This window comes from Ictidomys tridecemlineatus, chromosome 8, assembly GCF_052094955.1.
Source record: "Ictidomys tridecemlineatus isolate mIctTri1 chromosome 8, mIctTri1.hap1, whole genome shotgun sequence".
In the NCBI taxonomy this organism is placed as follows: domain Eukaryota; kingdom Metazoa; phylum Chordata; class Mammalia; order Rodentia; family Sciuridae; genus Ictidomys; species Ictidomys tridecemlineatus.
The window spans coordinates 57481927-57496131 of NC_135484.1; the positions used below are offsets into that span (position 1 = coordinate 57481927).

General features: G+C 39.0%; 1 protein-coding gene across 1 annotated transcript in view; it reads left to right on the forward strand.

Moving 5' to 3' along the window:
* Positions 1-14205, forward strand: part of Prep (prolyl endopeptidase) — a 118102-nt gene that overhangs the window by 13999 nt on the left and 89898 nt on the right. Inside the window, exons 3-4 of the mRNA XM_005330129.5 lie at positions 12639-12772; positions 13882-14012. Coding sequence (XP_005330186.2) covers positions 12639-12772; positions 13882-14012 — 265 coding nt within the window. The remainder of the gene's footprint in view (positions 1-12638; positions 12773-13881; positions 14013-14205) is intronic.

The window sequence follows — 14205 nt, forward strand, 5'->3', positions numbered from 1 at the left end:
AGCAGCCTGTCTCACTTAGACAGGAGGAAGCGTGGCCTCATCCTCTCTTTCTATTTGCTCCATCCCCTCTTTTTCCCTTCCTCCCCTCGACCTTCTGTCATCAATTTACCCTCTGTTTCCTGTGCCAAGTATTAGGTTAAATGATGTGGATACACCGTCGTAAGACACAGATGTTGTGTGTGCCAGTATAGAATTTACTTGCTACCCTGGGAGGACCAGAGGTTGCAGGTGGCCAAGCCAGAGGTCAGTGCCCAGAGGAACCGGGCTGCATCTTGAGTCGAGGCTAGGAATCTAGCCCCATTCATTTACTGTTGTGGAAACCTCCATTGTAGAAGAGCAGACCTAAACCACAGATAAAATTGATACTACTGGTTACCAGTAACGAGTTCTGCTTCCTCACGTGTTGTTGTATAACACTTGAGAAGCACACCAAGGCAAACATATAAAGTCGGATTTATTTATAAAGGGATAACATAGACTTCTCCTCAGAGGGAGAAGTGGGCCATAGCTAGTATTCTGGTATCCCGAAAAGTAAGCGCATTCTGCCTCTTTTATTCATTGTTGATTTTCTTTGTTCTCCTGCTCTCTTCCTTCTTATCTCTCCCTTCCTGCATGACTAGGGCCAGGTGGGATGACCAAAGGTGAGAAGCAAACAGACAGGGGCGCCAAATGGAGTGATCCAGGCAGGAAGGAGACCCTGGGTACATTAATTAACAACTTTTATAACTTCCTGTATGGAGGGACAATCCCTGGGACATATGACCTAAGCAATAGGTTGGAGCAGGGGCAGGTTATCTTGATAAGGTTGAAGGAAAAGCTGTGAAGACGTTAATATTTTCAATCCCTCTGTTACCCTTGCCTGTCTGCCTGTCTAATTCTGCCTTCAAAGTGCTTGAAGTACTTGCCATTAATAGTTTCCCTGTGGGCAGTTACTCAGCTTTGGTATCAGTGATGTGGTTTTTCTGTAAGGAATGTTGACATGACATACAGTATCTAGGGGCTAGTGGTGTAGTTCAGTGGGAGAGCACTTGCATAGCAGGTGCAAGGCCCTTGGTTCCATCTCCAATAATGTAAAAGAAAAAAACAAAAAGAATAGATAAAAGACAGACATACTTATCTTTGGGAAAACAGCTTATAGCTAAAGAAATAAGATAATTATGACTTCTTTGAACCTACTTTGTTTATTTAATTTTTTTCATATTTAGTTGCCTAAAATTCATTTTACTATCCCATTCTGTCATGTCTAATGGGGAAAAGTACACACTCAAAAAAATCATCTGGGGCAGTCGTTAAAAACACAGATGCTCTGCTTCTGGAGCATCTGATTTCAGTAGAGATCTGTATTCCCATCCTTGAGGTAGTTCTTTAGAAGTAGAAAGACAGGTTTGAATTATAGCTCCACAGTTTTACTGGATGTGAGGCCATGTTTTTAGCCTCTCCAAGCTTCAATTTTCTGGCCTATAATTTGGAGAAAACCACCTTACATAGTTGTGGTGAAAATTAAATAAGTGTTTTTGAACCATTCTTCAAAGCTACAGGCACACAATAAGTGCTTAATAAATGTTCACTGTTGCCTTAGCACCAATCATTAAATAGCATAGAAATTATCTGCTTCTGGAACCACTGAAAGATCTTGTTTTTACAGCGACCCAGGATAAGTCTTTTTATTAATCCTTAGGCTATTTTCCCCACTTTATTCATGGTTATTGCTCTGCTCAGATTTTCCTGTTGGATCACTTTTAGTCATTCATGTTCCTTAGAAAATTATTCATCTTGTTAAAGTTTTCAACTTTACTGGCAGGGGTTATTCTCTTGAAATGACTTTACTCTCCCTGTCTGTGGTTACATTTCTTTGTCATTCCTAATTTCTGAGTATCTATAACTTTTTCCCCCTTTTTGTGATTAGTTTAGCCAGACCTTTGGTACATCTAACTACAAACCTTTCTTTTAAAGAAGCAGCTCTATGACATAAAATTTATACTTTTAAAAATTTCTTAGTTCATTAACTTTTTTTTACTCCAAACACTTTTTGATTTGAATGTTTAATTTCATTTTTTTTTAATCTAATGGTAAATCCCTTTAGTGCAAATAACTTATTCTAGTTCCAGGTGATAGTCTGCAGTCAAACTCCTCTGAGTTCCTCCTCCTCCAGGCCTGTTCCTGGTCATCCAGCCTCACATTGCTCAGCAAACTCATGGCCCCTGGGAGGGCTATTGTAACCAGGACTGTTGATGAACAGCATCTTAAACCCAGCTCAGTCTGGCTCCTATAAGAAGAAGAGCTGCGTAGCTCACAGAATTGGAGTCCAGGGTGAATGCATTTATGCTAGTCTGGACCAGGGTGCACTTGGTATTTCTGGGAATCAGTCTCTTTGTCTCTTAGGTCCTCTGCTCATCTTTAATCATTTTGTTTTTAGCCACTTCTCCTATGTGATAAGGAAAGATGGGTCTTATCTCTAGGTTTCACACAGTCCTTAACAGCCCCATCTCTCCTAAGATGAGATGACTTCTATCTGCCAGTGTTCAGCTCTGCTCCTGAAAAAAACCCTTTCTGATTGCTTTGCTAGGGTTCACAACTAGTTTATTGACTGTTGCTCATAGAGGGAAATTGATGGGGGAAACACTGCTAATAAAAACAAACAGAGTTTACTTATATTGAAGAAAGTAGAAGGGAGTTAGCATAGAAAATAGTGGTTTCTGTAATATCTGTGTTATGGAGGTGCCAGCTACAGGAACCCAGGATCCTTACTGAGAGTGCACAGTTGCATATGATAAGATCTGATGGAGAAAGAAAGTCAGCTTCAGATTCTTTGAAGACATAACTGTCATTTTCTGGACCCAGCCCTTTTATTTGCGTACAGAGCACCTCACCTGGGCCAGATGTTCCTCCTTGAGTACATTGTGTAGGTGGCATATCTAGACAAGCACACTCAGTTTCTCAGGCCTGGTCCTGTGCATTCCCAAAGTAACTGCTGTGGGAGTAGAACAGGTGGGCTCCTCTGGAGTGTGTGCAAGTCATGCTAAGGACAGCTGCAGCTTTTTCCTGCAAGGATATCTTGGAGCCCAGGATCTGGGGCTGAGGTGCTCTGATTGGCCCGCAAAGATCAGACACCCCTCTCTGACTCCAAAGTATCAGAAAGAAATAGGTTTCTTTTGGCCATATCCCATGATCTTCAGTGTATATTGTTTTTCCTATTTTCCAAGTATTCTTATTTTCCTTTGGACTTCCTCACTGATAACAGGATCATTCAAGAAAGGATGTGGATGTGTTTACTTTCTTCATAATCCATATGTAATTGAAGTTTGGGTTTGGATTTGAGGTGCAAATAGCCACTTTTCTTACCAGGTTTCTGCTCAGTAGAATCTGAGATAAATGGGATTAAAATTTTAGCTTTGATTTGTATTTCCTGGTAATGACTAGTATTGAAAACAAAGCTTTATCCTGGGGTTAAAATGAGCATCTCTGTTTCCATTGTCCATGGTTGATAATAACTAGCCCCAGTAAGGGAACAAGTTGGGAATGGGCTGAGAATGTAGAAAGAGCCCTCACTGGCCTTCTAGAAGGCCCCACCCGGCCTGCTGACCTTGTGTAGCTTAGCAGCTCCCTATTATGAGTTCTCCTTACCCGAGAGCAGGTGGTCCTAAAGGAGATGGGGCTGTCACTTTAAAGGACAAGTCAAAAGGATCTGGGCTCTCATGAATTGAATTAGATATTTCTCCTCAGGAATGAGTGGGGGGGTTGTGGGCCAGGAAGAGAAAGGCACCTCACTTAGTTGAGGTTCGTGGCAATGAGGTCACTGCTATCCTGAACAAGCTTTTCTTCTTGGGGTTTAAGGTTTTTGTTCATGTTCAGTGAGTACTGGAAAAGAGAACTTTTTTTTTTTTGGAAGAGAGGGGGTAGAGATTCCTCATATTACCCTTGGAAAGCACCTTTTCCCAATCTTCTGTAGTCTCAATTTATAGATGTGTTTCCTGGAAAGCAGAAGTATCTCTTTCTCTGTTTGGCATGACCAACTTCCAGTCTTCTAGGTAACTCCTGTGCTCTTGGGCCTTAGTCCTCAGCTTTGGGTGAGCTTTGCCCCTTCTTGCTATATGGGGATCCCTGCTCATGGAGAGTAGCTTCTGAATTTTGCTGAAGTGAGGGGGATTCAAGACTGCTGCCCCCCTGGCCTCCTGGACACTCAGCCCATCACCTAGGCTGGGATTCTTGCCAGGCTTTGCTGGGACACCAGCCACTTTCTCCAGAGCTCTCCTAATTCTTTAACTAGGTCTTCTGTATATCATTCTCATCCCTGGGTGTCTGCAGGGGATTGATTCCAGGACCACTCCTGGATACCAAAGCCCCAGATGCTCAAGTCCCTCATATGAAATGGTGTAATATTTGCATATAACCTACATATATTCTCCTATATACTTTAAATCTTCTCTAGGTTGATTATATACATAATACAGTGCTGCATCCATAGTTATTTTACTGTATTGTTTCAGGAAAAGTGACAAGGGAAAAAAGTTCATACATGTTTAGTAAGGAAATCATTTTCCTCCCAAAATGCTTTTAATTCACAGTTGGTCAAATCTAGTGTGGGTGCAGAGTGCCAACTATACATGTAGCAGAAACTCCTCAGAGTTCACGGGGTGTGGATTATACCATGCCTGGTTTTTGTTGGTAGTTGGAAAGGGGAGGTTGACACATGAAAAGCAGGTCTCCCCACAGAAGTCCCTCCTGGTCACCTTGACCTCCTGCAGACCACACCACCCCCTGCCAACTCAACCCTCCTGGAGGTAGTTTCCCCTGCCTTTATTCTCTGGCACTCTCAAAGCATTTATCTTTATCCCTAATTCATCTTGTTAATCACCATGTGCCATATCACATTGTTTTGTATAAATATTTAGTTAATGAGTCACTGTGAGCATCATGCTTATTCATTTACGTAAGAATTGTAAAAGAATAGGATGGTTTTATGTTTTTTCATGACCTGTATTATTTATCTATCTATCTATCTATTTTGGTGGCTTCCTAGGTATTGAACCCAGGACCTAGCACATACAAGACAAATGCTCTACTACCAAGCTACACCACCAGCTTGTTTTTTTTAAATTTATACTTCTGCTTAGAAAGGCAGTTAGAATGTACGAATTTAGATGTGGAGCAATCTGTAAGTGGGCCTACTTATGTCTGTATTGCCTAAGTGTGTATATATATGTGTGTGTGTACATATATGTATTCAATTAATAAGAAAAAAATTCTTATGTTTATATACAGTGTGCAACACATTGTTTTGCCCTATGTATACATTGTGGAATGGCTAAATCAAGGTATTTGCCACATACTATGCCTCACATGCTTATCATTTTTGTGGCAAGAACACTTTAAAATCAACTCTGTAAGCAGTTTTCAGGTGTGCAGTGTATTGTCATTAGCTATAGTCACCATAATGTACAGTAGATGGCTTGAACTTACATCTAATTGAAATTCCGTGTCCTTGGACCAGCATCTCCCCAGTAACTTCATCCCAACCTCTGGTTACTTCCATTTTACTTTTTCTGTGATCTTAACCCTTCTAGATTCCACATGTAAGTGAAATCATGAGGTATTTGTTGTTCTGTGCCTGGCTTATCTCATCAGACTTGAGTATTTTGTATGTTAAAGTGCAGTGTTTGTGGGGACAACTTGAAAACATTCTTTTTAAAGGCAGGAGGAGTAAATGACTCTCACTCACCCTCTGCCAGGGAGCTTGCTTCTCCCGCCCCTTTAAATTGTGATAGGCCCATTTAACACGATTTCCACCCTTGTAACAAATTTTTTATGTGTACAATACAGTATTAACTATGTGCACAATGTTGTACAGCAGATTTCTAGAATTGAAAACTGGTTTTAAAGATTATTTTCAATTTGTTCATCTTTACAGGGTATATTATGGCTATTCAATACCTGTTTACAATGTGATCATCAAATCAGGGATAATAGGCATTTCCATCTCTTCTAACCATTAGTCATTTTTATGTGCTGGGAATTTTGTGCTCATCTAGTCATTGTGAAATATATCCTAGATTGTTTTGCCCCCAAATAGGAAGAACTGAAGGAGAACCAGTTGTGATTCCTTCACTCTGTGTTTTTGGTGTCCTTTATTGACCTTCTTTCTGTTCCCCTTCCAATTTACCTTTCCCTGTCTCTAGTGACCACTATTCAGTTTTCTTCTTTCACAATTTCTTCAAGCAAGTGAGAAAAAATATTTGCCCTTCTGTGCTCGACTTGTTTCACTTAACATAACGACCTCCAATTCTATCCATGTTGCTGCTAATAACAGGGTTTCGTGTATTTTTATGACTGAATAATATTCTCGTGTGTAAGTATCCATTCACCCACTGAAGATTATATATTGATTCTGTATTTTGACTGTTGTGACTAGTGTTGCAGTAAACATGGGCATGCAAATCTCTCTTTTGTGTGATTTCATCCCTTTTGGATATATACCCAGTAGTGGAATTGCTGGATCATATGGTAGTTCTACTTTTAGTAGAAACTGGATCATATGGTAGTTCTACTTTTTTGAGAAACTTCCATACTGTTATCCATAATAGCTCTATTGATTTTGCTTGGTTTTTAAGCCTTACAATAGTCAAATCAAATGAGATATGAATAGGATTTCTTAGTTTTGAGTAGTTACTCTTTGCTAGGAAAATGTGTTCCAGTTAGTCTCCATTATAAAATCTAAAATGTTAGTCCCCTTTAGAGAAGCTCAGCTCCATGCATCATAAATGAACTTTCATGTGTCAGTTATTATAATAAATCCTGATTTGTGACTGTGCATGATAAAACTCCTTGAAGACCAAAGATTCTGCATTTGCCTCACTGTGCTTCTTTATCACCATGTGATTCTTCCAGTATTTTTATTTCTTTTATTCTTATCCCTTTTGCCCAAATTTGTTCTAGTTTTTAGACCAAGAAGCCACACAGATCAAGAATTAATATATACATAAATGACAAGGTATTTTCCTGATTAAAGTATTAGAAATATTAGACATTCTTTGAAACTCTAAATTTAGCAAAGCCTCTTTACAGAAAATGTGCTACCATCTTCATGAGAAAAATTTTCCGAAGTACAAAGATGTGTGTCATGTTAGAACTTGAGACTTTTAGGAATTTGAATATTTTTTGATTTTGCATCTAGATACTTGACTTGGAAGAGTACATATTTTAAGTACCACTCTACTTAAAGCAGTAGATGAACATTTGTGGATGGTAGGCCACAAAATTGGATGTATTAATCTTAAAATTATTTAATAGCATTATTAAGCCTGGTATTGTGTTTTATGAAAATATTATATGAGAAAAGGCAGTGGATCTGCTTTTAGGTAAGCTGGATTCCGTCATAGTATTTGTGATTATACTGTGATGTCAAAAAAACAAAGCAAAATAGAGAAACCATTGAAGCACACAACTTTGCAAAGAAAATAGAAAAATGAACTGAGCATCCTATGACCTTTGCACCTGCCAAGGCCTAAGAGCAGCCTGAATGCAGTTCAGCATTAGAGTGTTGTCCTCAAGATTCCGCAGAGGAAAAGGTGAGACCAGTCAAGACCATCAGCCTGCTGGGGTCTCAGTGTGAGAACCTACTTAGCGTTCAGACTACTTACTTAGAATGTTCTGGAAAGCCTTTCTAGAAAGTAGACATCAAAACTGCAAACTGATGTGCACTGTGCACATTTTCTGTGTCTATTCCTATTACAATAGTTGTTCCTGCTCCTTCAAGAGGCCAGCTGTTCTACTTGGCCTCTCACCTGGACTGCCCCAGTCTCATAATTGGCCTTCCTGGTTCCACTTTTTGTTCCCCAGCCCCAGTCTCTTCTTCATCCAATGCAGGCTAATCTTTTAAAAAGATAAACATGTTTTTCCTAAAAGTCTCCTTAACCAGCCATGGCTTTTTTGCACTTTTGTCAAAGATGGAAGCTTCTTATCTGGCTATAAGGTGCAGTATCCTCTACCCTCAGCCAGCACCTCCTGTCTCCCTCCCTCCGTGTCCCTGATCTCACTTTTCATACTTGCCAACCTCCTCCCTCTGCCAGGGACCCTACACCTGTGGTTTCACCTTTCTGGGGCACTCTGTCCCACCTTACATTGCTACTCAATCTTAGTTCTCAGACCTCAATTCTAGACCCCTGCAGAAGGGCTTGCCTGCCCACCTGTTTAAGTAACTGCCCACCAAGATCTGTACAAAAGGTTGATTTGTCAGTTTCTAAACCATTTTGGATTGAGGTTGTAAAATATAACAAAGTGCTGCAACAATGTCACATTGCTACAAAGGTTCTCAGTACTCACCCTGGAATCTGTACTCATCTCATCATGAACAGGCTGGTAGCCGACAGTTGAGGGACCAGTGCTGGGCTACACATGATGCTGTGAGTAGCAGTGTGGCCCCACTGATTCCCCTGCGTATATTCTCAGAATCAGCCACCCTCTGCAATCCTATGGCTTGGGTTTGCTCTCCCAGTAGAATTCGAGCTCTCGTGGCAAAGATCTTGCCTTGGATTCATCACCTACCTCCCTCCACAATGCCAAGATCAGCACTACACACCAAGGTCTTTTTAAAATTTTTTATTGGTGCATTATAATCATAAAAAAGTGGGACTCGTTATTCCATATTCATGTGTGCACATGATATAACAGTATAATTTGATCATTTTTGTTTCAAGTATTTCTCCTTTGCCTGTCCTCCTTCCTCCTCCCCCTCTTCTTCTACTAATCTCCCTTTGATTTTCATGAGGTACACCCCCCAATCTTTCTTTTCCTTTTTCTTCTCTAGCTTCTACATATGAGAAAATATATGGCCCTTGACTTTCTCAAGTTCCATCTATTTTCCTACAAATAACATAATTTCATTCTTCTATATGACCAGATAAAACTCCACTGTGTATGTGTGTGTGTTTGTGTGTGTGTGTGTGTGTGTGTGTATATATATATATAATATGTGTGTGTGTGTGTATCATATTTTCTTTATTCATTCCTCCATTGATAGACACCAAGGCTGGTTTCATAATTTGGCTATTGTGAATTGTGCTGCTGTAAACATGGGTATGCATGTATCACTGTAGTATGCTGACTTTAATTCTTTAGGATAAATACCAAGGAGTGATATAGCTGAGTCATATGGTGGTTCCATGCCTAGTCTTTTGAGGAACCTCCAAACGATCTCCACAGTGGTTATAATAATTTATAGTCCTACCATCAGTGTGTTCCTTTCCCCCATCCCCCACCTCTTCTCTACCATTTATTGTTTGTATTCTTCAAGGCTGCCATTCTAAATGGAGTGAGGTGAAACATTGGTATAGTTTTTATTTGCTTTTCCCTAATTGCTAAAGACGTTGAACATGTTTTTTCATATTTTTATTGGCCATTTATATTTCTTTTGAGAAGCATGTATTTAATTCATTTGCCCATTTGCTGGATTTTTATCTTTTTGATGGTGAGTTTTTTAGTTCTTTATATAATCTTCTGTCAGAAGAGTAGCTAGCAAAGATTTTCCTCCCATTCTGTAGGTTTTCTTTTCACATTCTTAATTGTTTCCTTTGCTGTGAATAAAATTTTTAATTATTATCTATCTATTGAAGCTCAGCATTATTTTCTGAGCTTTTGGAATCCTGTTGAGGAAGCCCCTGCTTTATGTTTGAATGTTGATCCAACATTTTCTTCTAGAAGTTGCAGTTTCTGGTTTAAGTCCTAGGTCTTTGCTCCATTTTGAGTTGACTTTTGTGCAGGGTGAAAGATAAGGGCCTAGTCTCATTCTTCTACACATTGATAACCAGTTTTCCCAGCACCATGTGTTACAGAGGCTGTCTTTTCTACAATGTATGTTTTAGGTGCCTTTGTTTAGGATCCGCCAACTGTAGACATCGGGTTTGTCCCATTGTCTTCTGTTCTGTACCATTGGTCTGTGTGCCTGTTTTTGTGCTAGTACCATGAAGGTTTTGTTACTATAGCTCTGGAGTATAACTTGAAGCCGGGTTTTGTGATGCCTCCATTGATGCTTTTTTGGCTTTGAGTTGCTTTGGCTATTCTGGTCTTTTGTTTTTCCAAATGAATTTTAGGACTGTTTTTTTTTTTTTTTTCTAATTTTGTGAAGCATGTAATTGGTATTTTGATGGGAATTGCATTGAGTTATATATTGCTTTTGGTAATATGGCCATTTTAACAATTTTAACCATATTCATTCTTTCTATCTATGAACATGGGAGTTCTTTCCTTGAGTTCCAATTTCTTTCTTCAGTGTTCTTTAGTTTTCAGTGTAGATGTCTTTCACCTTCTTGGTTAGATTTATTCCTAGGTTTTATTTTTTCATTTTTTGAGGCTATTGTGAATGGGATTATTTTCCCTGATTTCTTTCTGAGCAGGTTCATTATTTGTATATAGAGAAGCTATTGATTTTTATATGTTGATTTTGTAACCGGCTACTTTGCTGAGTTTGTTTCTTAGCTCTAGCAGTCTTCAGGTGGAACTTTTTGAATCTTCTAAGTATAGGATCATATCATCTGCAAATAGTGATGATTGGACTTCTTTCTTTCCTGTTTTTAGACCTTTTATTTTCTTCTCTTGCCTAATTACTCAGTCTAGAATATCTAATACTATATTGAATAGGAGTGGTGAGAGTGGACGTTTTTATCTTGTTCCGTATTTTAAAGGAAATACTTTCAGGTTTTCTCCATTCACTATGATGTTAACTTTGAGTTTGTCATATATGACCTTTATGATAAGTTCCTTCTATCCTTAGTTTCTTCATGCATGCTAGGTTTTAGTTAAGTCCACATGGATGCCCCAGCTCCCTGATCTGCTTGTCCTGCCCAGCCCTGCCCTGCCCTGCCCAGCCCAGCCAGCCCAGCCAGCCCAGCCCAGCCTAGCCTAGCCTAGCCTAGTTGAGCCTAGCCTAGCCTAGCCCAAGTAGGAAGAAATCACAGGAGACCCAGGCTGCCCCTTTCTTCTCCCAGTGGATCTGCTTCATCCTCACATTCAACATCAGTCTCTGTTATTGTGACTGATATATAGCAATGCCAGCCTCAAAGATGTTGCTAACTCACTGCTTGACCTTGACCAGGGTCTTTTATACCACATGCTTCCATCTCCCTGTCTGTGAAGTAGGCATAATACTTCTTTCCACCGTAAAATGAGATCATTGCTCTTGGACACACTTCATGATCTTCAAACTGCTACTGCCACTGTGTGGCTTCTCAGATATGCATCAGTTTTGTAACTAAAACCAAAAGCTATTTTCTTCCTTCACACTCTTTTTAGTGAGATGTAGTGGGGTCAGCAAACTCTTTATGTACTGGGCCGCATTGTAATCCACAAGGTAACAGTGGGTCTCTGTTGGTCCCTCTGCCCCCTGTTCTTTAAAAATATCTTTAAAATCTTTTTTAGTTCAAGGGCCTTAGGAAAACAGGCCAAGGCAGTTTGCCAAGTCTTCACAATAGACAGATGAGAATATATTCTGTAGAACTCAACAAATTTTATTTTCTGCCTGATAAAAATTGTAACCCATAACAATTTTATTTTTCTTGAATTGGTCCTCTTGCAAAATTGTTGTTAATCACTATATTCATGCTTTACATTCTTTCTTTTTTCAAGTGCATTGTGAACATTAATGAAATTTAGAATAGCTTCTCAGCACAAAATGATTCTTTAGCTCAGGGTTGGTGGTTTGGGTAGGGGAACCCAAAGCCCTTAAAAGAACATTCTGAGTTCAGATGGCCCCTGAAAGCTTGATAATGTGTCCAGAATTGGACTGGTAATAATAAATCTGTGCCATATAAATACATTCTTAATTGTTTCCTGAAGTTTTTCCCTAATGATTTACTTATGTATAGATGTCTGACGAAACTTTCTGTTGAATTTAGAGCTGACACAGTTATTCTTATTTCTTACCAACAGCCAGACATGAATTATTGTGTGGCCAAGTTTTTATAGTACCATAAATATTCTAACTGCTTAGTTATAAATAGGGTGTGCTTGGATACAACTGATCTTTTTAAACAGCCCCTTTCCCTGCCTTTGCTGCCAAGAACTCCTGAATGCTTCAGGCCATCTCTTACCCTTCTTATAAACCATTGTCCATATTCTTATTCAATGCCAATTTCCATTTCTTAAAAAATATTCTTTGGTTGCAAATTTTAACAAAGTTCTCTGGAGTTGATATGGTGGTAGGTCTTGAATAGTAAGTCAAAAACAAAATCAGTGTAGTAGTGTCTGGATATCTCATTTTCTCTTTGATTTCTTCTGGGAGCGACACCTGTTGAACAAGAACTTTGGCACTGTAAACAGATCACTTTCAAGCAGAGTATGTTTGTGGAGAGCATAGGTTGAGGAGCTGGTTCTGCTACTCCCTGCCTATTTAATGTTAGGCAGATTTTGAACACTTGGAGCCTCAGTTTTCTTATCTGTAAAGTTGGCCTGATAAAAGAATCTTCTCTATAGGATTTTTGTGATTTTGAATGAGTTAAGATTTGCTCTGTAAGCATTAGTTGGGTTAGTTCCATGTAAGAGTTTTTATTAAGGGAAAGACATGATTTTGCTGGTACATATTAATGGATAACATTCCACATGGGAAATCTTACATGTGATCAGCTTTGTCCATTTTGGTTTCTCCACAGGCCTTCGTGGAGGCCCAGAACAAGATCACTGTGCCCTTTCTCGAGCAGTGTCCCATCAGAGGTTTATACAAAGAGAGAATGACTGAACTGTACGACTATCCCAAGTATAGTTGCCACTTCAAGAAAGGAAAGCGGTATGTGGGATTGCTTTCATTTCATTTTCTATTTTTCAGTTGAATGCTTTCTTAAATTTTAAAATACAAGTTCTAAACAGCTTATAATTTGATTATAATGGGAATTAATTCTGTGCTTGAATATATGAGTAGTGTATTTTTATTCTTTTAGGTTTGATCCAAATTCGTAAAGTAATGGTTAAGAAGTTTAAAGTTTAGTAGAGATATGTCCTATAAAGAACTAGATTATAGGAAATCATTGTTGTCCTGTGGCTAGTAGTTGATAAGATAGGATGATTCATAAACAATAGAGATGTGTTTGCCTCTAAAATTAATTATCTTTGGCTTATACTGCTACTTGAGAACATTTTATTATTTGCATTTATCCTTCTAAGAATGATGAAATGGGTCAGGAAGTGGAGTCTCTGAGTTCAGCCCTCTTGTTCCTCTCTTTTAACACCTACTTAAATGTATTCTCTTGTTCTTTTTTTAAATCTCTTTGAAGCCACCATTACATATTTGCTTTAGGATTTCTTAGGCCCTTCCCCCACTTGCAGAGATCTCTAAAGTAGAGCCTGCATGCCAGACCCTGCCTGCCACCTGTTTTTTTTTGATAAAGTCTAATTGGAACACAGCCATGCCCATTTATTTCTGTATTGGCCACAGCTGCTTTCATAATATGTATGTCCCACAAATCCTGAAATATATGCAGTTTTGCCCTTTATCAAACAAGTGCACTGGCCCCATACCTTAGCAGGCTAGCCAGGGAAGCAAACTAGAATTTTATTTTAGAAAATCTGCTTGCTTCTTCAATTAAAAGAAAAAGTTACTATTTTATCTTGAATATTAGTTTTAATTTTAGCAAATCAGTGTTTGTCTCTATATAGCTAATGTGCAGAATTACAATAAATTATTTGCATACAGAATGCAGTTCAGGTCATAAGTTCTAGGTATAGGGAATTGGTAGGCCTTTTCACACTTGGGGCCTTCATGTCCCTGTCGAGGCCAATTAAAGTTGTACCTTTCTATGTTTGGGGTTTTGTTTGAAGTTTTATTTCTTTGCTTATGTGTTTAGCTGGGGCATTTTATTGTATGGAGTTAAACTAAATAAAGACCATCTCTGTCCCTAGGTATTTTTATTTTTATAATACAGGTTTGCAGAACCAACGAGTATTATACGTGCAAGATTCTTTAGAGGGTGAGGCCAGAGTGTTTCTTGACCCCAACATACTGTCTGACGATGGAACAGTGGCTCTCCGAGGTGAGTGGTACACCAGACCCTCAGGAGGGCCTAAGTTTTACTCACAGATCTGAAGTTAGTGCCGTGCCTTCACCTCTGAAATGCCAGGCAGGGTCCGAACCATATTGTAGAGCAGATGCACACACAATATTAGGAAAGCTAACTTTTGAACAATATATTTAGAACACATGAATAGTCACATTCATCTTTCTCA